Source organism: Sus scrofa, chromosome 7 (genome assembly GCF_054392235.1).
Source record: "Sus scrofa isolate SSC_HxYL_T2T_F1_AM1 chromosome 7, Sscrofa_HxYL_maternal_Yorkshire_Landrace_v2.0, whole genome shotgun sequence".
Classification (NCBI taxonomy): domain Eukaryota; kingdom Metazoa; phylum Chordata; class Mammalia; order Artiodactyla; family Suidae; genus Sus; species Sus scrofa.
Genome location: NC_139389.1, coordinates 17481439 through 17509378, shown reverse-complemented (window position 1 = coordinate 17509378; position 27940 = coordinate 17481439). Strand labels below are relative to the sequence as shown.

At 39.4% G+C, this 27940-nt stretch overlaps 1 protein-coding gene and 1 long non-coding RNA gene across 3 annotated transcripts in view; one reads left to right on the top strand and one right to left on the bottom strand.

Annotated features, from left to right (window-relative positions):
- The window catches only part of LOC100512907 (uncharacterized), a 1315914-nt gene that overhangs the window by 787066 nt on the left and 500908 nt on the right, over nucleotides 1–27940 (bottom strand).
- Nucleotides 10507–22835, top strand: PRL (prolactin). Of its 2 annotated transcripts, none has more exons than XM_005665624.4 (5): nucleotides 10507–10653; nucleotides 13001–13185; nucleotides 15797–15904; nucleotides 19872–20051; nucleotides 22483–22835. In XM_005665624.4, the coding sequence occupies exons 1-5, from the start codon at nucleotides 10626–10628 to the stop codon at nucleotides 22672–22674; spliced, it is 693 nt and encodes a 230-aa protein (XP_005665681.2). In that variant the 5' UTR covers nucleotides 10507–10625; the 3' UTR covers nucleotides 22675–22835.

Genomic DNA, 27940 nt, shown 5'->3' with positions numbered 1-27940 from the left:
ATATACACACACACACACACATATATATATAAAATAAAGTCTTCCAAAATGTTACAAAATTTTTTTAGTTTTCTGTTCAGGATGATAAAGTTTCCTATGCTTGGAATGACACTGCAGTAAACTACAAGAAAAGATGTTTGAGGTTTTTGTTTTGTTTCAATTTTTTTTTTGGGGGGGGGGGTTTATAACAAGGGCAAAGCCATGACATTTCCTAAAGCCTTTGGACTTAACCTTGGAAATCTGGCTGCTTAGGATAAAGGCAGAGAAAATGAGCAGGAAAGCTCTAAAGGTGGGCTGCTATTATTAAATGCAAATATATTCATTAAGGAATTGGCCAAACAGGAAGGTATATTCCACTTTTAATGAAATTTTTAAACACACGAATATTCTGCAGGTGTGTGTTTATTATTTAATTAACTTTAGAAGGAAGCAGTGGTTATCAGTAGGAATGGGCCTGAGAGATAAGATGCTATCTAGACCTAAGTTTTCCCCTTTTGTTTTACTACATGTTATATAAAAATCCATCAAAAGCTGCCTTATTTCTACTTTTATACCCTTGACTTTTCTGCAGAGTCACCGTAAGTGCCAAAGTCATTTTTATGGAATGTTTGAGTTGTATTGCTAGAAATACTTCATATAATGAAAATGCTACATATGACTTTTGAGAAATATGTTTTCTAAAAACTTTAAAACGCTAATGAGAGGAGTTCCCACTGTGGCTCAGCAATAACGAACCTGACTAGTATCCACAGGGACAGGCTCAATCCCTGGCCCCACTCAGTGGGTTAAAGATCTGGCATTGCTGTGGCTACAGTCCAGGCCAGCAGCTGCAGCTCCAATTCAAACCACAGCCTGGGAACTTCCATATGCCGCAGGTGCAGCCCTAAAATAAACCAAAAACAAAAAACACTGATGAGAAATTAAAATATATTTTGCATGTAATGTATTCTTGGGGTATATACTGAGACTATGATAATTACCTGAGTGATTCAGAACAGACACACATACACGTTTACAGCCCGCCTCCCAAATACAGGGAGTAAAAGTGACTTAATGAATTTTTAAAGTTAAAATATTCAAACAACATTGATAAAAATCTACCCATGAGTTTGCATGTTACAGGATTCTGGTCAGAACACTAAAAAAAAAAAAGAAAAAAAATGGTTTCAGTCTTTTAATCATCTTTGTTTGGATCATCAATGTATTTGAAAATTAAAAATTATTAACAATTTCACTAACAGTTGCTCAGAGTCTACAAAGCCTACCAAACAGTTTGATTGGCTGTTTTTTACTATCTAATTTGCTCACGTGTAACAAAAATTGAAAAGGTTCTGCACGAAAAGAAGATACAGACCTAGAAAGCAAATGCAACAAATACAGTCAGCCCTCCTTATCTGAGAATGCACAATCTGCAGATTCGGGAGGCAAACTGTACCCTAAACACCACTTTACATAAGGGACTTTGTATCTGTCGGGGTCCTGGAATCAACACACCAGGACACCAAGGGACGAATGTATTTGCTAACGTTACTTAAAAAACAAATAGGAACAAACCTTCTGTCTTGATATTTGAGATTAAAGTTCTCTTTAGGTTGAATCATATGTAAATGACTTCATTGTTTACACTTCATTTATGTAAACAAGAGTTTGGAAGATAAGAGTTACTTCACAGACTTATCTTCAAAAAATATTCTTAAATGGTCAAATACGAGTTTCTATGCACCTGATGTGATCTTAATGAGAAAGTTTTATATAGCCAAACTTGAAAATATTCTCATTTTATAGCTGGTTCCAATATCTGCATCCATGACTTTCTATTTATCCGAATGGACATTACCCCTATTTTCAGTGTACCTGAAAGTCTAGCTCTTGTTCTGCAGTTACTAATAGAAACGTAAAGCGTATATTCATTTTCTTTCTTTCTCTATGAAATTCATGTCCCTTTCTGGAAGAAGCACCCTATCTCTCATCTATGAAGTTAATTTATAAGTTACGAGTACAAAATGGCCTGTAAGAGAGAACATTCAAATGCCACATCACCTATAATGGTAATGATAATATTGCTTCTCTCAAGTGGTCGACAGATAACCTTTTATTTTTTTTTTTAATCTACAAGAATTCTTTGACTTTCATTCCACTAATGATGTAGAATTGACAAGTGAAAAAGTTAAATGAAGATTTTATGACATACGCAAGAGGCATATTAGTAAAGGAATTCTTAGAGACCAAAATGGCAGATAAACCAAAGACCAATTTGAAGAAGAAATAAAAGTAATAGCTTCTCATTCCTTATCCATATAACTCATTAAGAAATAGTAGAAGAAACGTATTGTTTCATAACATAATTTAAGAATCATAATCAAATTCTCTTTGGCAGTAGCGATGTTTCCTTTAAAGGTCTCCAAAGATTTTAAAACATTCTATTTCTCTCTCCTCTCTCTTTGGTTACCTTGGTATTTTTCCTTGAAGTAACACGTCTCTCAATGTGTCAAGGTCACATCCATACCTCCACATCACGACTCACCATTAGCTGCATACACAGCTCAGTAGGCACAAGTAGGAGTATAGACAGAAAGACGAAATATGACAGTATGACAAGCAAAAGATCTGCAGTTCCGGTGCCAGTTCTGTCAATAATTAAATAGGTTCAACACATTATCCTCACCTGTAAAATGAGCTTTTTGGCTAGATTTGTTCTGTCGTTCCTCTGATCTCAAATACTATGATTTAGACAAACTGGAAACTGCTCAGAAGTTGCCCTTCAGGATGATTAATCTTCCTGATGGATAAATGGATTGAAACTGAAATGGACATAATCAGGAGGAAATGGAAGAGAAACTTTTATAAATAACCAGGTCAAGATAACCTGGAGAGAGGAGACAAGAAAATTTTATGGATACTAAAGAGGCAGGATAATTGCAACATACCAACTGCTTGAGTATAAGTCAAGGGAGACAAAAGAAAAAGAAACATACACAACTCTGCAAGGTTAAGTATGGGTGAGTGAGAAGAGAGAAGTTTAAAGAGAAAAGCCGAATAGGTAAAGATTTTCTTTTAATAGCTCAGCCTATCTTGGTTGAAGACATACAGGTTGAAATGTCTACCAAGTAGATGGCAGCTCAAAAGAGAAGTCAGGGAAAAAAAATAGTCTGAATCGTCCTCATGGATGTGACAGGTCATGACACTGAATAAGACCATCAATGGGGAGAATGCAGGGTTGAATGCCAAAAAATAGCTGACACAGCAAAGGACTTAGGGAGTTATTTAAATTCAGCACTTAATCACTGGCGGCTCTTAAGGGAAAATGAAACAAACTGAACTACTTACATAGTCTTACTGCCCTATGTTCTTTTAGAAAATGGTTACATTTTCATTATGGCCAACTCTAATGTCATGTATCAGAGATGTGCCATAGGTGTTGAAAATACCCACGTATTATCTCTCTACTCCAGTGCCTTGTTAATTTCTCCTCTCATTTTCTTAGTATATGCTGTTTTTTGTTTTAAGATCCTACTATTAAAGGTATAAAGACTGTTGATAGTCTTCTCTCCAACGCTGATTGTATATACAACGTTGATTTGTATCACAAAGTATGGCCCTTTGCTTTAATACTTTTGGACTTAAACTTACCAGCAATTTTAAATAATTTGCTTGATGTGTTTTTTCTGAACTTACACTTTAGCTTTTCTTAGCCACCTCATTTTTTTTTTCCCTGATATGGGTTATTTGTGTCTCCTTTCTCTTTTTTCCTTTTCCTTTATCTTGCTAGAGATTTGTCACTTTTTTTTTTTAATCTTTCGTCTTTTTAGGGCCGCACCCTTGGCATATGGAGGTTCCCAGGCTAAGGGTCTAATCAGAGCTGTTGCTGCTGGCCTACGCTAGAGCCACAGCAACGCGGGGATCTGAGCCGCATCTGCAATCTACACCACAGCTCACAGCAATGCCGGATCCTCAACCCACTGAGCAAGGTCAGGGATCGAACCTAAAACCTCATGGTTTCTAGTCGGATTAGTTTCCGCTGCACCATGACAGGAACTCCAGTCACTTCACTTAACATCAGAGCTACTGACATGCTGGAGGATGTAACATTTTGTTTGGGGATTTGGGCTGTGTGTTGTAGGATATTTAGCAGCATCTCTGGCCTCTATCCAATAATTGCCAGGAGCACAGCCATCTTCAGTGACGACAATCAAAAATGTCTTCAGATCTTGGCAAATGTTCTCTGCAGGGTCAAAATCAACCCCTAACTCCTCCTCCTTTGAAAACAACTGTTTTAGATACCTCACTTGTTTTGTTTTAGATGTATCATCTAATTGGGATTTGTCACTTTTAGAGAAACTGAGTTATATTTTTCTTTTAAAAGACTCTTTTTGAGTCTCTTTTTTTTCCATTTTTTTAATGAGTAAACATAGCCCATAATGTTTGATGTTTGATTCTTTTCTGACCTTTAATTGCAACGTTTTTGGTTGCATATGTTTCCTTTGTTTTCTATCCTTTGTTAAATAGAAAATACAAGACATTTTGTTCATTTGTGTGTGGTGTATGTGTGTATGCGTGATAATTCCTTTTTATCTGAGAAGCTAAAGTTTACAATCTGTTCTCCACTTTCCAGTGGTTGTGAGGATAACTTTGCACCATCTACTGACATTTTCCTTTTTTAAAAAAAATCACTTGTGGTTGCCTGATGGGAGGGGGAGGGAGTGGGAGGGATGGGAGCTTGGGCTTATCAGACACAATTTAGAATAGATTTACAAGGAGATCCTGCTGAATAGCATTGAGAACTATGTCTAGAAACTCATCTGCAACAGAAGAAAGGGTGGGGGAAAAACTGTAATTGTAATGTATACATGTAAGGATAACCTGACCCCCTTGCTGTACAGTGGGAAAATAAAAATTAAAAAAAAAAATCAGCTTGATGGAGGACAGTATAAAAAAAATGTACACATATGTAGGAATGGATGACTTTGCTGTACAACAGAAATCGAAGAAACACTGTAAATCAACTATACTTTAATTTAAAAAAATCAGCTTGACTATATCTATCGATTTCCAGCTCTGAACCATGGAAAAATTAACATGCTCATACTTCCTTCCAATTTTGACAGATGTATAGTTTTGCTAGTTTTTTTTAAGCTTATTTCATTAGAATTATGGAGAGTCAAGATTCTATGGTGTCCTTATCTCAGAAATCCTCATCATGACCCTATACCTTTACTATACACACACAGACACACACAGACACACACACACACACACACACACACAGGTATATATCTACCTATCTATAATCTATCTATTTACATATATAGATAGATAGGGGGAGCATATAAAGTATGTGTGTGTGTGTGTATATATATATATACACACATATATATAATACTTTATACATATATGTCCTTTTGTCAATTTGATCAAGGAATTAATTCTTATTTATATTTCAATTCCAAATGATAAAGATCCTTGCAAACAACTGTCCCTTTAGTTAATCCCAGAATATTAAAGCATATATCACAGTAGCAAGACACATTGCATTTAGTGAAGAAGTAAGAAGACAGATGGACATGTCAGAGCCAGGGTATTTTAGACAAATTTTAATAGAAAAATGCTTTGGAGGATGATGGGGGTATAGACTCGAACTAGAGGATATTACTTCCTGTGAAGAACCAATCCTATTTCTCAGTCTGAATTTTTTCCAAATATTGAAAAAAAGGTGGACAGTGGACAAAGGCAGGGGAGGCAGAGCATCAACACCTGTATGGCTCTATGAGTTATTACTGTACCAAAACACTCTTCTGAGGCTGGCACTGTTTTGTTGCCCTGACTCCTCTTGAACGTTTCTGTCCCTCCTCTGGGAACCCCCCCCCCACTGTCTCACCATAAGGGAACAATTAAAGAATTGATGCCTATCAGTTCAGGGAGCTTCAAAGACCCTGGTTATTGCTACAGCTTTCTGTTCTGTTTGGTGGCACCCGTGCAACTGGGTCACTTTGCTGTACAGCAGAAATGGTCAAAACCTTGTAAATTAACTACAGTTCAATAGAAGTTTTTTAAAAATCATCCCTGGAAGAAGACATGGCTCAGAGTCCATTTCCTCTTAGACAATCTCCCCACCCCTCACTGGAAGACCCACTTCCCTTTTGACAAGGAGTACACATACACACAGCTACTAGAGAGAGGTATGAAGAACCTTTTACTAGGTAAGTTATTACTACCCCTCTACTCCATTTAGCACTAGCATACAATCAAATATTTGACACTTTTACTTGGGAAAAAAAAAAGGAATCTCAGAGAGAATCATAGAAGTATCTAGACACATCATCCTTGGATCCAGCATTGTCTTACATCAGGCATTAAAACTTGCCCAAAGGTACAGATGGTTCAAAACAAACATGTGACAAGAAACTCATAGGGTAAGCTGACACAGAGAACTCATAGACTAGATCACAGGATATGAATAGACTACCAGTGGAAAAAAGATAAAGCAAAAAGGAATTAGAGGGGAAAGTTCCAACTGCTTCCATTACTTTCTTATTGAAGGAGCAAATGCCCTGAAGACACCGTTGACAGATTTAGAACTTGGGTTCTGGAGTTATGTAGGGAAGCTGATGATTTGCAAAGCCCTAGCAAGAGATAAGCACTGAACTCAGGGGGGAAAAAAAATGTATGTCTTAATCCAAGTGAAGTTAATGTAAATAGGAGGATGTAATCAAATTATTATTTTCATTTATCCTGAAAACAGTGCAATTCAGGAAAGCCCCATTGTGATTTTTCTTTGATATCAAAAACAACACATATCCTGGAGTTCCTGTCGTGGTGCAGTGGTTAACGAATCTGACTAGGAACCATGTGGTGGCAGGTTCAATCCTTGGCCTTGCACAGTGGGCTAAGGATCTGGCGTTGCCGTGAGCTGTGGTGTAGGTTGCAGACGCAGCTTGGATCCCGCGCGTTGCTTGTGGCTCTGGCGTGGGCTGGTGGCTATAGCTCCGATTAGACCCCTAGCCTGGGAACCTCCATATGCTGAGGCAGCGGCCCTAGAAACTAAGGCAAAAAAGACCAAAAACAAAAAAAAAAAACCCAACACATATCCTATCTAATCTTTTAGTCCAATTTTGGAATTTTTAAACCCATAAACACTATGCCTTTAATCATTTGCAAATTTCACCTTATTAAAGACCATCGGTCCACATGTAAATGCAAACTATACAGAACGAATATAGCAAAACAGAAACAGACTCACAGATACAGAGAACACACTAGTGGTTGCCAGAGGGGAGAGGGTAGGGGGATGAGCAAAATAGGTGAAGGGAATTTGGAAGTACAAACTCTCACTTATAAAATAATTAAGTAAAAAGCATATAACATACCACACAGGGAATATAGCCAATACTATTACAGTAACTTTGTAGAGTGCATAATCTAAAAAAATTGAATTACTATGTTGTACTCCTAAAACTAATATTGTAAGTCAACTACACTTCAATCAAAAAATAATAAGAGCTCCCACTGTGGCACAGTGGGTTAAGAATCCAACTGCAATGGCTCAGGTCACTGCAGAGGTGTGGCTTCAGTTCCCAGCTGAGTGCAGTCAGTTAAGGATCCAGAGTAGCCATAGCTGGGGCGTAGGTCACAACTGTGGCTTGGAGTCAACCTCTGGCCCAGGAACTTCTAGAAGCCATGGTGCAGCCATTAAAAAAATATAATAATAGTAATAAAAAGACAACTCAGTACTAATATAGATAAAAACAGCCTTGTGGTCCATTTATTCTGATGATTTTTTTAAAAATCTCAATTTATTCTGCTCTCTAATATCCCCTACTACATCCTGCAGTAGACATTTTTCAAGTTATGCGAAGTATTTTAAATATTTTTGGCATCATTAAGGACAGAAGAAAATACATTATTATTCCAAACCTAAAACAGATAAAAGAAAATTTAACGAGCATACAAGCTCCATTCCTAGAGAGGAATGAACTCCAACCTGATGCTACTTACTTAGTGTTAAAAATTGGAGTCATTTAGAAAGGATGGCAAAATTGTTTATGAGTTTCGGATTCTAAAACGATCATGGCTGTTTAACATCACTTGAGCTCTTCATTTAGCTACTTGACAGAAATCAATCATCAGGTTTAGTCTTAAATCCTCAGGTCAAAAAAATGGCAATACATGAATTTCTATAAGTAAAAACAGACAAGTACATTCTTGGTGAACTTCTTGATTGCTCTGATTTAAGGACAGGTTTTAACTAAGAAAAAGATCTGCAAAATGGCACATACAAAAATTAAGGTGGCATTCCCCAGTGGCTCAGCAGGTTAAGGATTAAGAAGTGTCACTGCTGTGGTACAGGTTCAATTTCTGGCCCAGGAACTTCTGTATGTTACAGGCACAGCCAAATAAATAAATAAATAAGGTGGAAAGGGGGTGACATGGGAGAAAAAAATAAGACAACTATGACTTTTTAACATAAAATATGCCTTTTGTGTTATTTGGATATTGCAATATCCCTTTAACAGGAAACATGGGGCTGTGAAGCAACAAGGAAGCGCATGAGAGAAATTTTACAGAGAAACACGTACCTCTTCAGAGTCAAATAAATCAACTGGCCGCCACTGAATAAACACAACTCAGATTTTCTTAGATTACTCTTTTCCTTTCTATCTACAAAAGTTGCGACATCTCTAAATTTTAAGATTAAGCTGTCATTTCCTGAGGCAGATTTTCCTACTCTTAAATTTCTAGGGGAGGAGAGAGAGGTAGGGCAGCGTTAATTTCTCTACCACATGGCAGTGCTCTCCTAATAATTCAGCTTTCACTGTCTGGGGGGAGAAAATGGATACTCAGGATGAGTGTACGAAGTGACCCAGCTTTAGGCTGATAGAGACTTGATTCAGATGATTCAAAATCTAGGATTGCTTAAAGCAATTAGGACGGCAGTTCTTAAGTGACGTGCGTCTTTGTTGAGATTTCTAAGTCCCCCAAAGAGCACTTAGTCAGATAATTGCAAAAGCACAAATGTGGCGGGAGCAACAATAGAAAAAGTAAATGCCATAGAAAGACATTATTTTTTTTAATTACCTCACCTGTCAATTTACTATGAGAGACATATGGTAAAACTGAAACTAAAGGTCACAGGCTGCTTTAGATGCATGGACTTGAAAATTAGAGAAAGTCGTCAACAACTTAGTTCGTATTCATTATAATCATTGCATTAGGAAATCTCTCAAAGGCAAGTGGAACTTTTGAGCCCAGGAAAGATGAATTTTTGTCATTCTGGCTCTTGAGTAGCTCAAGGTCAGAGAAATAAAGCAATCGTAAGTTAATAAAAGTTTGTCAGCTCCTATCCTTGAGGGAAGTGGAAATGATTGCCTAGAATTTTGTTTTCTTGAATTATACACCAGGATTACATGTGTGTGAGTGTATGTGTGTTTGCCCTTGAAAACCACTGTGTCACTTATCCAGAATAAACTCCCAATGGTCAGGGGTGATTTTTTTGCTCATCTTTGATGAGGGGGCAATGTTTGTTAAAGGATTCATTTTCTAGCCTCCTTCACATCCCTCCCAACTCCTCTTGAAACAATAATCCTTTCAGCAGCTAACTTGATTGATTACTTTTTCTATATCCTTGACATTTAACCTCTCCAACCCTCTGTTTTTCAATCTGTAAACTGGGGGTGAAAATATCATTTTACATACATGTCATAATCAAAAGAGATAATCAAATGAAAATGTATGTTTTACCATATATATATGTGGCTCTTTTAGAGCCACACCCACAGCATATGTAAGTTCCCAGGCTAGGGGTCAAATCAGAGCTGTAGGCGCAGGCCTACAACACAACCACAGCAACACCAGATTCAAGCCTTGTCTGTGGCCTACAACTCAGCTCACAACAACCCTGGGTCCTTAACCCACTAAGCGCGGCCAGGAATCAAACCCATGTCCTCATGGATACTAGCTGGGTTCATTACCGCTGAGCCACAATGGGAACTCCCACGTTTTAGAATACAGATATATAATTTTTAAAAGGACAAAACAGAATGTGTAAAACAAAAAAAAAAAAGGAAATGTATTGAGAGTATAACAGGAACTGAAAATCTTACTTACTCATCCTTATTCTATATTTCTTGGTATTTAGTGTGTAAGTTTTGAAATCTTGACTTCACCCAGCAATTTTGAATAAAAAAAAGAATACCCTTTGATAATACATGAGACACCTAAGTGAAAGATAATGCTATATTCAAGAAACTGCAGAGAAATAAAGGCAAATTTTAAAGTAAATGACTTCTGTAATTTTACAGGTCCTCTAACCCAAACTAGTCTCCAGATCTCACTTTCATTATCTCTCTCATTTCCTTTTGGTCTAATTAATCAAAATCCTTCCTAGATGTTCATTTCTGGCCAGTATGTCTTCCTGAATATGAATAAGAAATAGAATACCATTTGATGTTTGAAATTATGGGGGTAATCTCAATGACGGAAATAGATGACTGGCAAAAGGGAAGGGAATGCCTGATTAAATATATTCATGAAGATGTCAAAGGCTTATAAAGCCAATATCTGGGGAAGAGAAAGCTGTGGGACTACCAGATCACCCCTGGCGAAGTGTGTTTCTCGAAATCATCACCGCCATGGACAACAGAGGGTCGTCACAGAAAGGTATGTGCAGCAGCTCATGGAGTTGTTGGCTTTATCAATACTCCTGTGGGGGTATCCATTTGACATTTTAGCTAATGTTCTAGCCAGAGGTTTCAGGACTACAGAGTTTAGAAGAGGTATCTAATCACTGCTCAAGAAATCACTTGTATGAGGGCACAACAGAATAGTACACAGCTCTCAAATGGGGGAATACCTTCCAGAGACATTTGGCGAATGTCTAGAGATGTTTGGGGTTGTCTTCATTTGGGGGAGAGGCACTACTGGTATCTCGTGAGTGGAGGTCAGAGATGCTGCTAAACATACTACAATGCACAGGACGGCCCCCAGGACAAGGAATTATCCAGCTCAAATTGCCAATAATGCCATAGTGGAGACACCACGGACTGGAATAAGACCAAAAGTGTCTCTGAGTCCTATCTATTGCAACCACAGAAGGTAGAAACTGACATTGTCTAGTTCCCAGGCCTCTTCCATAGTTTGGCCAAGATGAGTCAGCCTGATGAAACTTTTAACTCTGAAGCCATGATATAGACAATGATAGCAGAAATGTCTTCTGCAATACTTTGTTGATTGGATTTAAGCCAAATAACATTTTAAAAGGAAACACAGGCTAGTAATAACTAATTGCCTTTACTTTCTTGGTTGACATTTGCAAGAAAAAGAAATTAGTAACAACCATAAAATTTATTTTATGAAACAATAAAAACATTTATATATTTTATCTCATCTTAGACTGTGAAAAGCCTTCAGATGATAAAAATACAGATAAATGTAGTCAGGGTTAAAGAATATCTATCCAGTTATGACTTTCCTAGAACTAATATTCCAATTTCTCTATCTGCAAAGCACTTTTTATTTGTACTTGTAGATAAAACATCTATAAGCAGCTACATTATGTGACTATAATGTACTGAAAATACATTCTTTGGAAACATAATGTTTTTGAAAATTTAAAAGTATCTTACATAAATCATCTTATAACACCAGTATTTCTTACTTTGCAGCTAAAAGGTTGTTTGGTTACATTCTATACTAAACAGTCTTTTTAGATATTTTCAGGTATTTGCAGTTACGCATTTTTTCACCATAAATCCTTAGCACTTGCTTTGCTTTATCCTGGACACTTCCAATTACATTTATTGATGATTCCATTGGAAATTAGTTTTCTGATGAACACATTTTTACATTAAACATTCTTTTGGAGTAGTCTGAAGTTAAAAAGTGATTTTATGACATGGTTTCTTTTCTTTTGAAAGTGTAAATTATTGATATACAGTGGTTCACATCTGTCCATCTGCTGAGACAGTAAATTAGTGACTAAATAATCTCTGATGATTGTCAAAGATTGAAAAGTGTTTTATGTATAGAGAAGAACAAGTGGATAAAATCAACTTTCTAGGCTCACTGTTATCACACAATCAAAGGCAAAGTATTTTTATTTGCCAGTAATGTCAGTGATCTCTGCAAGCACTGTGTAATCCCAGCTCCTGGTGTGGTCCCTATTCCACATATGCAGACTGACAGCCCACACGCATGTGTGATGTGACATGGGAAAGTGAAAACATGACAGTATTGGCGTCCAGCCGCCTCCATCTGCTAAAAATGGGACTTGGGGAAAAGAAATCACTTACCTTCTCTAAGCCTTCTTGTTTCATTAGCATAATTCAATGGTAATAATGAAGGTCAAGGCTATTTCACAGGGTTATTGTGAAACAGAAGCTTTAAAAAAAATCTTAAAGCTTTTGGCTAAGTATCAAGGAAATGCATGGGGTTACTAAAGGTGAGTTAGCAGATCTAGGCTACAGTATCCTTTTTAACTTAGAATTCTCTCAGTACTCAATATTAATGATCAGTCAATCGTGTTTATTCTTATCAGGCACAATGGGGTTAACCAGACAACCCCATCAGTGCTGCTGCTCTTGCCATTTCAGTGTCTAAAATGTAAGCATTAGTCAACATAGAGTTAAAAAATTACAGACTCCTAGAAAGCTTGGCTGCTGAGAATCTGCAGAAAGTCCTAAGACATTCAACTATCTTAAGAGAATGACCTAAACACTCTGGCTCAAAATTAATTTAAGCTCCAAATGTTCGCAAAGCATAGAAGCACTTCTGGGAGCGATACAAAAATGCAGGGAGTAACCTACTTTCCAAACTATATATCTGTGCAAATAGAATTACATATCTGAATTTGTACCGTGGAAGGTGTTGATCGGTCCCCACCCCAGCTATTACAGCACCGAATCACGCTGAGGGGCACTTGGCAGAGATAGGGCTTCCGTGGACAGGATGGCTTCTGATAACCTCAGTTGAATAGATCATCTCAGAGCGGCTCATGTTTGCATTTAAGCAGGGTCACTCCTGCTCCTACTGCTGCTGGTGTCAAATCTGTTCTTGTGCAAGAGCGTGGCCTCCCTGCCCATCTGCCCCAGCGGGGCTGTCAACTGCCAGGTGTCCCTTCGAGACCTGTTCGACCGTGCAGTCATCCTGTCCCACTACATCCATAACCTCTCTTCGGAAATGTTCAACGAATTTGTGAGTACCATACTTCTTGTATCTTTCCAGAAAGAACCTTTGCCAAGGTTCAGAAGGAACCTTTGCCAAAGCCACTGGGCTCTACAACTCTTGAAACAAGAAAGGTGCATCAGCCAAACGTCAAATAATATACTTTCTAGGTTTAAAACAAACAAACAAAAAGAAATCAGCTCATAAGATGTAGAAGTGGAAGGGTCACTTTCATGAAATGTTAAAGATTCTTGAAGAGCATAATCACTTTTTCAATTTCATTTAATTCTTTTTTTTGGGGGGGGGGTTAAGGCTACACCCGTGGCATGTGGAATTTTCCAGGCTAGGAGTCAAATCAGAGCTGCAGCTGCTGGCCTACGCCACAGCCACAAAAACATGGGATCCAAGCTGTGAATTAGAACTATACCGCAGCTCACAGCAATGCCACGTCCTTAACCCATCGAGCAAGGCCAAGTATCAAACCTGCATCCTCTACTAGTCAGGTTCGTTACCCCAGAGCCAGAACAGGAACTCTTCATTTTATTTTTTAAGCCTCCAAAATAAATGTTAAGCACCTATCCTAGTCAGCTTGGGCTGCCATAATAGAAAGTTACAGACTGGGTGGATTAAATGACAGAAGTTTACTTCCTCCGAGTTCTGGGGCTGGAAGTCCCTAATCAGGGTGCCAGCACCGTTAGGCTCTGGTGAGGGCTGTCTTCTTCCCAACTTGTGCTCTCCATGTGGCCTCCCATTTAGGGTGGGGGAGAGACAGACAGAGAAACAGAGATAGAGAAAAAACTCTCGGAGTGTTTCTCCTTACAAAGACAGTAACCCTATTGGGTCAGGGCTCCACCCTACAAGCTCCTCTAACCTTAACTACCTTCATATAGGCCTTATCTCTAAACACAGTACATCGGGGACTGGGGCCTCAACATACGAATTGTGGGGAGACACAAACATTCAGTCCATAACGTACTTTTAGGTGGGGCTGAGGAAAAGGAAGCATGTTGATTTTTTGTCCTTGTGTGCCTTCTTAGGCTTTGTTCACATAGCACATGGTAGAATGCAGATAAGGCATTGCAGTGAACGGGTGGACTGACCACATTAACTGAAGTTGAATCCATGTCAGGAAAACAAACGTAACAATAGCAGGGTTTTTTTATTTTTTTTTTATTTTTTATTTTTTGTCTTTTTAGGGCTGCACCTGCAGCCTATGGAGGTTCCCAAGCTAGGGATCCAACCAGAACTGTAGCTGCCAGCCTGTGCCCAAGCAACAGCAACGCGGGAGCCCAGCGGCATCTGCAACCTCCACCACAGCTCACAGCAACACCAGATCCTTAACCCACTGAGCGAGGCCAGGGATCGAATTCACATCCTCATGGATGCTCAGATGCTCGTCGGTTCACTAACTGCTGAGCCATGATGGGAACTCCAGCAATAGTATTTTAAATGCTGCAAATGATGATTCTAAGATTTGCAGTGGGTAGGTTTAGAACTACAATAGAAGAGTTGGTTTAGAATTAGAAACAAATATTTTCTTTCTAATGAAGGTACTTAGAAAGTTGTTTGTTAACTCTTTTAGATCAAGGACCAGACAGTGGATTAAAAAAAAAAAATGCTGCTTAATGGTTGTATTAAATTCAAGAAGCTCTTTTTATGCACTAATTTTTCTTTTATCCTCCACTTCTGACTGGCCATCTTTTTCCCAAATCTTCCAGTAATCTCCTTAAATTTCACATCTTTTGCTAAAGATTGGTTTTTTTCTCTATTAATGTGTTAGCTAGTTTTTTGTTTTTTGTTTTTTTCTTCTTATTCTGAGTTCAGGGCTTAGAATTTCCCAGAATTTTATGCTGTTTTTCTGAGTTACCAGTTTTTCACAATCAACAAAACTGTATTCTGCATCTCTGATGAACTTTAGGTAGGTGAATTCAGAGGTTAGTCAAAAGAAAAGTTATAATTTTATAACTCCTATTGGTTCTGATCCACAGTAGACAAGAAATTAAGTGGTTAAATACAAGCATATATGCACCATATTTAGTTCAAATATTTTAAAGAGATACTTAAAACATTTAATATTTACTATTTGGGGTACTTTCAATGTTTGCTATCAAAATAATAACTTGTGGGAAGCGTGAAATTAAACAAGGGAAGAGACAAGAAGGAAAAAGGTTGAAATTTAGAAAAGTTCAGTGAAAAAAATTTTTTTTCTTTTTTCTTTTGGTCTTTTGTCTATTTAAGGCCACACCCATGGCATATGGAAGTTCCCAGGCTAGGAGTTTAATGGGGGCTACAGCTGTGGGCCTACTCCACAGCCACAGCAACGCGGGATCCAAGCCACATCTGTGACCTACACCACAGCCAGATCCTTAACCCACTGAGCAAGGCCAGAAATCAAACCCGCAACCTCATGGTTCCTAGTCAGATTCATTTCTGCTGCACCATGACAGGAACTTCTGAAAAAACTGTTTATAGAGATAATAGAAAGAAAAGGTATGAAAAAGAATGACCTTCAATTTTTATGTGGCTCTCAGCTAAAAAAAAAATGTATACATCTATCAAATGTGTTAATATTCTGGTAACGGGTTCACTTATCCAATGACGAGACAACTCTAACTAACTGAATTTGCTTGATCACTTCCAGGATAAAAGGTATGCCCAGGGCAGAGGGTTCATTACCAAGGCCATCAACAGCTGCCACACCTCCTCCCTCTCTACGCCTGAAGACAAAGAGCAAGCCCAACAGATCCATGTGAGTCTTTTTTTCCTCTGAGTTCCCCCCCGCCCAAACAACTGAGAGGGCACACTGGTGTTACCAGGTTGAAGATTATTTGAGGTCATGGGAACAGTACACGCAAAGATAGGTGGAAGAGTACATGCAATCGAAGAGAAATTACATTACATAGTTGGTGAACTATGAGTAAAATCAAGTGTTCACTAAAGATTTGTAGCAGCAAAATAAGTAACACATCTATAAACTGTCCATGCAGACATTATTTTAACCAATGCATTAGACCCAGGATTGCATATATGATACTGTAGGAAGGCATGAACTGGGTTGGACGGCCATGTGTAAAATGTAAGATTTGCGAAATTCATGAATATGTCAGAAGGACCATTCCAGAGTTATTTATCCCATGTTACTAGTGATTCCTACACAGATGCAGTTAACACAACATGCTGCGTCACCATTCGAACCCTCACTTCTGACTTTCGAGATGCTCCTTCATTCTATTTCTACTTCCCCGACACCTACTTCATTCTTCACGGACTCCTCTGTCACCTCTTATTCTTAATTACAAGTCTCTCACCAAATGAGGTCTTATAAAATATTATGTTTTTTTTCCCCATGACTGCAATTGTCGCCTCGGTTCTGTTGATAACAAAGTCTGTAAATCAAGCCCTGATCGTTTATCCCAGCTCCAATTTTTTATCATTATGATCACTCCCTTCTGATTTTCTGCCCTAATTCCAGTCTTAACATGATTTAAAACAAATATTTTCGCATATACTCCCCCTTAAATACAATCTGTTCTTTCTCTACAACTTTGTTAATGCTACCAGCATTCTGTCTACTAAGCTAATTAATGATGATGATGACACAATAAAGAAAGAAGGAGGAAGAGGGGTTTTAAAAAAGTAAATTTAAATGTAAATAAGTGTAAATTTTATTGAGAGCTACTATATTACCACACATTTTACAAACCACTTTAAGTGCATTACTATATTTAATCCTCACAAAAAAATCCTGCAGTACAGGCTCTGTTCTTATACTTACTGAGATAAGATACCAAGGCTCAGTCAAGCTATGGAATTTGCACCAGTATAACCAGTAGTGGCTTCAACCAATTCAGAACACTCACTCTTAATTGTTAAGCTACAATGTCCCCAGCAAACTGCACAGCCACCCACTACACAGTCTTCAATTTTAAAATTATAGCTAATTTACAGTGTTTCTTCAATTTCTGTTGTACAGCAGAGTGGCCCAAGCATACACAGTTTCCTGTGCTGCACAGGAGGGCCCCATTGCCCATCCACTTCAAATGTAACAGTTTGCATCCCCAAACCCCAAACCCCAAACCCCCCATCCATCCTACTCCCTCTCCCCTCACCCAGGCAACCACAAGTCTGTTCTCCTTGGCCATGATCTGTTTCTGTTTTATAGATAGGATCATCTGTGCCATATTTTAGATTCCACAGATAATCATGATATTTGTCTTTTTCTTTCTAGCTTACTTCACTTCGTATGAGAATGTCTAGTTCCATCCATGTTGCTACAAATGGCATTCGTTTGTCTTTTTTATGGCTGGGTAGTATTCCATTGTGTGTATATATGTGTGTATATATCTCATATCTCTTAATTGATTCATCTGTCAATGGACATTTAGATGTTTCCATATCTTGGTTACTGTGAATAATGCCACTGTGAACATGTGGGTACATTTTTTTTTTTTGGTCTTTTGTCCTTTTAGGGCTGCACTCGCAGAATATGGAAGTTCCCAGGGTAGGGGTCAAGAGTTAATCAGAGCTGTTGCTGCCAGCCTACACCAGAGCCACAGCAATGCCATATTTGAGCCACGTCTACAATGCTCACAGCAATGCCGGATCCTTAACCCACTGAGCAAGGCCAGGGATCAAACCTGAAACCTCATGATTCCTAGTCAGATTCACTTACTCTGCACCACAACAGGAACTCCCTTTTTAAAATTAATTAATTATTTATTTTTTGTTGTATTTTTTTAAGTTATAGTTTTGTCCAAATATATGTCCAGGAGTGGGATTGCTGGATCATACGGTAATTCTATATTTAGTTTTCTGAGGTAACTCCATACTGATTTTCATAGTGGTTGTACAACTTACATTCCCACCAACAGTGAAGGAGGGTACCCTTTGCTCCACACCCTCTTCAGCATTTGTTGTCAACTTGTTAATGACAGTCATTCTGACTGGTGTGAGGTGGTACCTCATTGTAGTTTGATTTGAATTTCTCTAATAATTAGTGATGTTGAGCATTTTTTTCATGTCCCTATTGGCCATCCTTATGTCTTCTTTGAAGACCTGTCTATTTACATCTTCTGCCCATTTTTCAATGGGTTTTTTTGTTGTTGTTGTTAAGTAGTATGAGTTGTTTATATATTTTGGAGATTAGGCCCTTGTCTGGTGCATCGATAGCAAAGTTTTTCTCCCATTCTCTGGGTTGTCTTTTCATTTTTTTTTTTTTTTAGTTTCCTTTGCTATGCAAAAGGTTTTTTTTTGTTTGGTTGGTTTTTTTGCTTGTTTGTTTGTTTGCTTTCTAGGGCCAAACCTGAGGCATATGGAAGTTCCCAGGCTAGGGGTCAAATCGGAGCTGCAGCTTCAGGGCCTATTCTACAGCCACAGCAATGTGGAATCCAAGCCAAGTCTGTGACCTACACCACAGCTCATGGTAACACCAGACCCTTAAACCACTGAGCGAGACCAGGGATCAAACGCACGTCCTCATGGATACTAGTCAGGTCTGTAACCTGCTGAGCCACAATGGGAATTCCCTGTGCAAAAGCTTTTGAGGTGCTTTTCTTTTTTGCCTTTTCTAGGGCCACTCCCACGGCATATGGAGGTTCCCAGGTTAGGGGTCTAATCGGAGCTGTAGCCTCCAGCCTACACCAGAGCCACAGCAATGCGGGATCCGAGCCGCGTCTGTGACCTACATCACAGCTCACGGCAACGCTGGATCCTTAACCCACTGAGCAAGGCCAGAGATCGAACTCGCAACCTCATGGTCCCTAGTGGGATTCGTTAACCACTGCGCCATGACAGGAACTCCTTGAGGTGCATTTCTTTACAGCTCCTTAATTTCACGTCCTCGTTGTGTTTCCATAGCCATGTCTATTCTGTTCTTCCCCATTCTTCATTTCCTGTACCACTGGACTAGTTCACAGACACCAAGAAAACAAGAGTTTTAAATCAGAGATGCCTAACTCTTTAGAAGTCCATGCCCCATCCTGCTAGTAGTAAACCTCTGTTTACGTTTTGCCAGTGAGCAAAAGCCTCCATTGTGAATTCCATTGCTGATGTTACTAAAGCCAGCACTGGGCCATTTTCTTCTCTGATAAATGTCAACAGAATAGGTTGCTCGGAGAGCAGAAGAGAGGCTGGTGTCTATACAGACTGAGGAAATCATGTGTACAAATGCCAAGTCTGCTTCACTATCTCTTTGTTCAAATACCATAAAACAAAATCACCAGTCAAAAAACAAATACCTTGATGAATGATCCAATTCATTAATACGAATAAGTCTATAGGTGAAAATGATGTGAGCCCTTTGTCCTCGACATTGGGTGGAATCTCTCCTTCCCGAGTCAGGTACACCAGGCACATACCGAGTTCTACAAAATACTTATGTCTCTCTCCGTGGCCAAGCAAAGTGGTCAAATATAAAACAGGTCACTGAATGATAGGATAGTTGAACTTCAGAGAGAAAAAAAGAATTCTCTATGTTTATAGAAATTATGAGAAGAATTAGTTATTTAAATAAGTCAGTTTTTTTTAAATGCTAGCAATGTATAAGCTCAGAGATGACATTTTATGCTTTTACAACTTTTACCATGTTTGAAAACTGCTGCATAGACACAGGGATAACAGAGGGATATTTTAGCTCAGCCTCTCTGAGCAAAATCCCATGTAACTAAACCCATATCACGATACTTATCTTAATGAGATTGTTTCTCATGGTCGATTAGCATGAAGTCCTCCTGAACTTGATACTGAGAGTGCTGCGCTCCTGGAATGACCCGCTGTATCACCTGGTCACGGAAGTGAGGGGTATGCAGGAAGCCCCAGATGCTATCCTCTCGAGAGCCATAGAGATCGAGGAACAAAACAAACGGCTTCTAGAAGGCATGGAGAAGATAGTCGGCCAGGTAAGCAGCCTCCCGGGGCTTCCTTGCTTTTCTCACTAACGAAAGAGGTGACCTCTGTGATATGAAATGAGTTTTGAAGTATCTCTCTTTGTCAGAACAAGATCCAGGCATTCTATCTCCTAGACTGCTACTAAATAAAGCAAGAGCCTAGACCATTCATAGTGATGGATTCTATCGTAAGTGAACTGTAGAATTCTACTGTGATTTTGGTCAGTCACAGATTTCCCTACACTCCACACACATCCAGTGAAAGCTTGACTACTCCTGGGCACAGGTGGTTGAAACATTTTCCAGGGAAAGAGAATGTGAGAGTAGAATCAGCACCATAAATGTCTTCCTCAAAGTATCCCAGGACATCTGCTACTGAAATTCTGCTTGTGTTCCTTCCCCGTCCTGCTCAAACCAAAGGATGAGAGTGGGAAGGGAGAAAAGAGAAAGTCAAAAGAAAGACTGGATGGTATTTCTCCCCAGTCTTCCCTGCTCCACTGGAGATACTTCTCAGGGAAGGAAGGAGAATGAAAAGATGAGGCAATAGCATAAATGCTGTCCCACAAGCCCTAGATTTCAGTGGGTCACAAAAGATGAGGATGCCTCTTTTCTGGAATGTTTTTTATTTTGCAGTTGACAGAAAGTTCTCCCATTCTACAGTTTGTTTGGTGGGGGGGAGACTCCAAAATCAAAACTCACATCACTGCATTTACTCTCCCCAAATAATTTCTCATATTTACACTGAGTTAATATTTGCAATGTAAATCTCCATTTACATGAGAGGATCTCAACATGAACAAGGTAACGTCTAAGCAGCTTCCTGAAGTTCTCAGAAACAAAGTATCATCCCAAGAAAAAATATGTGATTACAGGCACAATAACAGGTGTGATCTTCTCTTTCTCTTAATGTGTACAAGGTACATGGTATCTTGTACTACTTTTGTTATTTTCAGGGGAGGAGAATATATCTAACACAAATAAAGCACATTTTAACCCTGGGATATATGAAATAAACACCTAGATTGTCAAGTTATTTTCTTCATTCCTGTGGGCACCTATTTTCTGAGCTCACTTATTTGTCCCATTATACTTCATTTTGTACTTTTTTTTTATACTGCTTACTTATTTATTCTTCTTCCTATCATGGCCCTTTGCACAGTAAATTTTGGCTTAAGGCTAATGAACCAAAAATTTAAAAATTATGTATATAAAGCAAGGCAACACACACACACACATACACACTCTTAAATTCCAATAAGGAATCTCAGGTTTAAAAAATATTCTTACACTGTGGAAGAAAGTTAGTTTGTCAGATCAGGGTCCACAGTTACCCCAGGTCTGTAGCTAGAAACTCTCCAAACCAAGGGACATCCCCTGTTGCTGCGCTCATTACTTGGCCTCTTGGTCTCTGGAGATTCCCAGCCCACGGAGGCTAACAAAGCATGAAGATGCATGGTGTTCCCCCTCATGCTGCTCAGGGTCCTCTTGTTCTCACAGCCATGCTCTCCACCCTACCACCTGTCCCTCACCACTGCCAGCACCCCCCCCTTTTACAGGCACTTTCCACAGTACCTTCCACCCCAGAGACATCAAAAGAATGCATGTAGTCCTCAGGGGGGTTACCTGTGTTGGGTGGACTGTAAAAGTCCTCCTGAATTTCAGCAGATCTTCTTAGTCACAGTCATGACTAGATGAGCTTCCCCTTCAGCCACTTAACACAAGCTCCATCTTTTTTTGGGGGGGGGGCGCAACCAATGGCATATGGAAGTTTTCAGGCTAGAGGTCAAATTGGAGCTGTAGCTGCTGGCCTATGCCACAGACACAGCAACACAGGATCTGAGCTGTGTCTGTGACCTACACCACAGCTCACAGCAATGCTGGATCCTTAACCCACTGAGTGAGGCCAGGGATCGAACCTGCATCCTCATGGAATCTAGTTGGGTTTGTTCACCACTGAGCCACGAATGGAACTCCCCCTATCATTTTTAAGCTCTTTAATACACATACTATATGGAGAAGAGAATGAGTTCCGAGTGGGAAAAAGATAAATGTAGTGATGATAGCCTGTTGGAAGAAATGCAATAAAAAGTGCACATCAGAGACAAGACTGAGGAACTATTTCACTCAGTTCCTCAAGTGATGCAACTCTGTTCCTTAATCACATCCACATACATATTCAAACAGCAGCTGTCTCCTTCTCCATCTTTTTACTCCCATACAACCATACCTCATCTGTGATCACACGCATAACAAAGCCTTATACTTGAGTTCTGCTTCTAGGTTTTAGATTACTAATAGATTTCTGATACACTGGCTCAAAAATCCATGTCTAGAGTTTTACATTAATGTGCCTTCCCCAAATCTCAGGTTGTCAATGAGAAGCAACAAAGAGAAGCAAATACTGTTAACACTACTAATCAGCCCTTCTCTCATGGGTGCTCAGGTCCATCCTGGAATCAAGGAGAATGAGGTCTACTCTGTGTGGTCCGGACTTCCCTCCCTGCAGATGGCTGATGAAGACACTCGCCTTTTTGCTTTTTATAACCTGCTCCACTGCCTACGCAGGGATTCACATAAGATTGACAATTATCTCAAGCTTCTCAAGTGCCGAATCATCTACGACAGCAACTGCTAAGCCCACGTCCATCCCGTCTGTTTCTTAACTGTTTCTTAACGCTCCATCCCATAGAAAGATTCTTTTAGTTTTATAGCTTTTTAATGCATGCTTGGGTGTAACGCATCTCCTCTTAAAAAAATAAAGACTCCGTAGAGATGTCAAAAATCTTAAAAAGCAAACTTGTCTAAGTTCCTTATCTTCATTTAATAGAAAATCAAAGGAAAATTCATCCCTACCATTGAGAAGTTCCTTTTAAAACTTGTCACAAACAGCAGACGCTAGCATTACAAATAGGACCATGAACAGCTGACTTTAGAGTCACAGCAAATTATGATGGGTCAAATTATTAGAATCAAAGAATGAGATAATTACTAATTACGCTGGTCATGCTACTAAGAAGACTGAATTCTCAGGATTCTTGACCAAAGCCAGCCACGTGTGTGCGCCAACTTTCACAGCCTTAGAACAGACAGTATAAAAGAGCTATAAAACTGTGATGGACTCAAATAGCAACAGGTTTACTGAACTGTCTAAAAATTGTGAGAATGCTTCTTAGTCCTGGGCAGTTATAACAAAATACCAGACTTCTAAACAATAGATACTGATTTCCATGACATGGTCAGGCGAAGGAGGCCCTCTGCCAGTCAATGTACTCCTTGTTGTACCCTCATGTGGCAGAAGTCTCTTTTACATAAGAGCACTAACCTCACTCAGGAGGCTCCACCCTTATAATGTGATCACCTCCCAAAGGCCCCACCTATGAATATTATCACCACCGAGGGGAGGTTAGGATTTCGACATGTGAAATTTCAGGTGGACACAAAGATTCAGCCCACAGCAGATATAAGCATGAATTGGTTTCATCCTCTTCCAGAGGCTATCTTCAGCCAAGGATCCCATCTCCTCAGCAGTGCCTCACATTCCTCGTCACTTTGGGGTTAACAAGCCCAGGCCAGCCAGGTGCAGCTCCATCTCAGGTTCAACCTATTCAATGTTTCGCTTCCTAGTTGAGGCCTCGGGAAAGCAGATACGTCCATTTCTTCAGGGCTTGTTCACTCCTCTGGCTATGCTGGAATAGGACAGAGGATGAGGAGGGATGGAAAGTTCTGACAGAGCTGACTTACGGGGTGCTACGGTTGCCTTCCCACGGCCAAGAGGGACTGATCTGAAACTCCCTCTGAGTGACAAGTGTCTCACTTATGGGGCCCCCTTGTGATTTTCCAGGACATTCACAAGTTGGGGACACCCCACTGCACTGTTCTTTTCTCACCAGGGGAAGTGTTCTGGCACCCACGGCTCTGCCCCGCCCCCACCCCGGCAGTGTCCTCCACGGCTTCTGCTCCCGTGTCCCTCACCCTGCAAGCATCCTCCTGGAGAAAATGAACTGGCTTAAGCTCAGCTGTCTGCTAGCTGGCCCAGGGGAAAACTCATGCCTCATAACCACTCCAAACAACTGAATGGCAGTAATACTGTGTGTGCTTCGGACCCCATCCTGGGGTCTCTGGGCAATTCTCTGCCTGGTCACATAGACACAGAGTGGATTAGAAAGTTGGATTCGTAAAGAGGAGATGGCATTCTCTCCTTTTGGAACCATGAGTAATTATCTTTGTCAATAATTAGATAGTTGGCCTTACCAACATCCCCTGCTAGGTCACTGTATTATAAAACCTTCTGCATATATATAGTTTCTATGTATTGAGAATGGAAAGAGATAACTGGATTAGGGCAGCTCAGCTTGTTCAACTCCCTCTAAACAATCTGGGATGAGGGCCAGCCTCTTTGCCAGCTCTCTTGAGAAGGCGGTGGTATTGCCAGGCTGTCTCTGCAGCATCTTTAGGGCTTTAGCAGGAATTCCTTGACAAGAGACAAAGGGAAATATTCCATCCCACATCCTGATAGAGATGCAATAAAAGGATAGAAGAGAAGGAGGATGAAGAGGAATAGAAGAGGAAGACAGAAGGAAGGAAAAATAAGAAAAGGGAAACATGAGTAAAAGCCTTGGGTTGTGAGGGATGAGATGCTCTTAGACGGCTGTTATTTGGTGAAGACCCAAAATATTATCTCATATTCCCCTTTTGCTTCCATTTCCTCTTCTCTACTCCTTTTCCAAAACTGTCCTTTGTATTAGGAGTTTTCTTTGCCATTAATAATTGACTTGCCATAGTTCTGAATTTAAGCAAAATGTGGCACCTCCTCAAATCAGAAGGCGGCTCTTTTCTTCTGTCATGCACAGAAACCTTTCACACACGTACAGGAACACGTACCAGCAAAGCCAACCTCTTCCCCCATAGAAAGGTTGTTTTTGTCTGAGTCCCGCTCTTGTCTCCAGCTGTGATGACACAAACCTTTCAGAACACAACAGAAGACCTGGCCCCAAACCAATGTATCAATCTCTCCCTTTTCCTCCGCGTGCAAGATGAATGTCAGCTTTCTCATATTTCCGCTTTCTTCTTTTAAAAGGCAAAAGACTATGGGAAAAACCTGTATGTACTTTCCTTCTAAGTCACTTATTGCTGAAAACATCTAATTCTATTGTGCTACCCCCTTAGCCTGCTTTCCTTCAATGTCTAGCTATTTCCCACAGAGAGGATGGTATTTATCAGAGGTGAAATTTGGCGATAAGGAGGACAATGCAATTGTGTAACACACGCATTTGCCCACACCTTCATGCATTATTCTCCTATAAAGTTTATTCCAAGCATAAATTTAAGACTTCAGGTAAACAACCCAGGTGGTGATAGTGAAAGGCCTCTCTGTGCTTGACCGTGACATATAAGCTGAATACTGTAGATTTCAGACAATACTGAGCAAAGCCACAAGTGTTCTGTAGAATCAGCAAGGGGTAGCTGAAAAGAGGATATTTGGAAAAAATAACAATAACTCCCCTGCCAACCAGAGTGAGTCTATTTTTTCCCCTCTTTTACAGATTTCCATGTAAGATTATGTTGAAAGAAATGGCCCTGCTATAGCAAGAACAGCAGCAGTGGTTACCAAACAGAAACGAACAAATGAAAATCCCGGGAAGTTCACACTGATCTCACAGATGAGTAAAGCACATGCCATGGACACAACAAGGACTTCGATTGAGGTTAAAAAGTACATATATATTCCAGAAGTTGGCTCTAAAGTTGTGGGAAAGAGAAGGTGACATAAATATGCAAATTACTACATTATACAGTAGAGAAAAGCCAGTATAAGAGGTGATGGCAAAGGAAGTGTCATGGTGAATTCAAGCACGGCTAGGAGATGTGTGGATGTGAGGGCAAGACAGCTTTTGTGGAGTGACACACTCGTGATGACTTTATGACGGGGTTTCGAGAGGCTGAGAGGATACTGAGGTGCCAAAATAGGAAGACAATGTATCTGTCAATTCACTTAGAATCATTTTTCTGATATAAGGATTCTCCTGTATTGTGGGCAAAAGAGCTGGGATATTAGTACACAGAGCATTCTAAGGTCATAATAATCAGGTTTGATCTAAACACAAGCAATGTTTATTTTTTTAAAGACATGCAGTATCTCTCGTTATTATGCTCCCACATTATGCCATACACATTACTAAAGGGTAATAATGGGGGAGAATCTTGAAAGGATGGTTCATGCATTGCAGAGGATCCTTTATGCCAATCGGGAGAGTCTGTATTTATGTATTCTGTAAGGCAAAAGGAAACTAAGAAATTGTAGTCCTAGAGAGCAGTATGTCCAGAGTTGGAAACGAGAAACATTAACCTGGTTTGAAGGGCTGGAAGTGTGGGACTGGTACAGAAAAGGAGTAGACCAGAAACAAGTCGATAATAGCATTCCAACTTTGCGAAAAGAAGCAAAGGATGTGAGGGATACAGGAAAAGAAATAGGCCTGACTATACAGAGGGAATGAGGCAGACCCATATAAGAGTCAAAAAAGCATCCAAGATCATGGTACTAGATGAGTGAATAAACGATGGAAAAGCCAGAAAGAAGACAGGAGATAAATTTAGGTTTTGTCCAAATGCATCTCTACCTTACTTTTCTGTATTTCATCGACTTTATATCAGGAATCATCAAAAGTATTATGCTACTTTAGCAAATCACAGAAATAAATACATTCAAGATCCTCTGCTGAACTCTATCAAATACCAGGACCAAAGCATCACTAGCCAGTAAAAACAAATAGTAAGTCAGTACTCCCGTTCAACACTTAAATAAGACATACATTGTAAAGCACTGCAGATGAATGGAAACAAAATGAAAAACAACCCATTCCTTTACAGAGCCAGACCGACACACAACCTAAACAAAACCCAGGTAATGTTCTCTTTCAACGTTTGTCCACTTTCTCCAAGAGTTTCTCATTCCTTTCGTCTGAATCTGCCCCTGTTAACCATCCCTTCGCTGTTTTACTCTCAGCAAATGGTAATCAAATAAATAATTAAAAAGCAGCCCCTCCTAAGCTAATATTCATAATGAGGGGCTCTTGAAATTGAAAAGCTTTCTAGGACCTTGGAAATAAAATTCTAATATTGGAACAACTCCACCCCAGTCGTTCTTTCCAAAATTCCCAATAGGCAGGCAGATGCAACCCTGCTAGAAATCTTCTGCAGGAATTATAACCTATTTGGATAGGGAAGGTAGGAGAGACAAATGAGGTAGCGCAAGACAGTTAGAAAGAAATGCATGGACAAGCAGAAAAAATAACATGTTTTACACAGATCCATGCTTGCACACCTTACCAGTGTCAAGGGAGCCAGGTGGGCCTAATCAGAGGTGGACTTTTCAAGAAAGCTCTCTATGCGTTGACACTGAGAAGTCTTACTCAACGCAAATGTTTAAACATGATTCTTTGATCCTAAGACTCAGAGCCACTTGCCCTACTTAATTGCACTAAGTCAAAAAAAGGAATATACTTAAAGGCATATTTGAAAGTTGCTAAGAGATCTTAGAAATTTCTACAAGAAAAAAAATGTAACTATATATAGTGTGGATATTAACTTGACTTATCGTGGTGATTATTTTGCAGTATATGCAAATATTGAATCATGGTGCTGTACACCTGAAACTAATATGTTATATATGTCAGTGATACATGTTATTATGTCATATATATGCCATATATATCAATGTTATATACATGAAATGATTATACAATCATTATGCTATATACTTGAAACTATTATACACACACACACACAAATATATATGTCAAGTTTTTTTAAGGAATAATACTTTTGTTTTAGAAAAAGAAAGCAAATCAACTAGCGTTGTTTGGTGTTTTTTCCAAAGGTACATTCCATATGGTATCTAAAAC

Bases quoted from the DNA above. Each gene is read 5' to 3' on its own strand.
- PRL (XM_005665624.4), top strand. From the start codon at position 10,626: ATGGACAACAGAGGGTCGTCACAGAAAG. The intron at 10,654-13,000 runs GTATGTGCAGCA...TTTGCATTTAAG, and splicing joins CAGAGGGTCGTCACAGAAAG to CAGGGTCACTCCTGCTCCTA. The intron at 20,052-22,482 runs GTAAGCAGCCTC...ATGGGTGCTCAG, and splicing joins TGGAGAAGATAGTCGGCCAG to GTCCATCCTGGAATCAAGGA.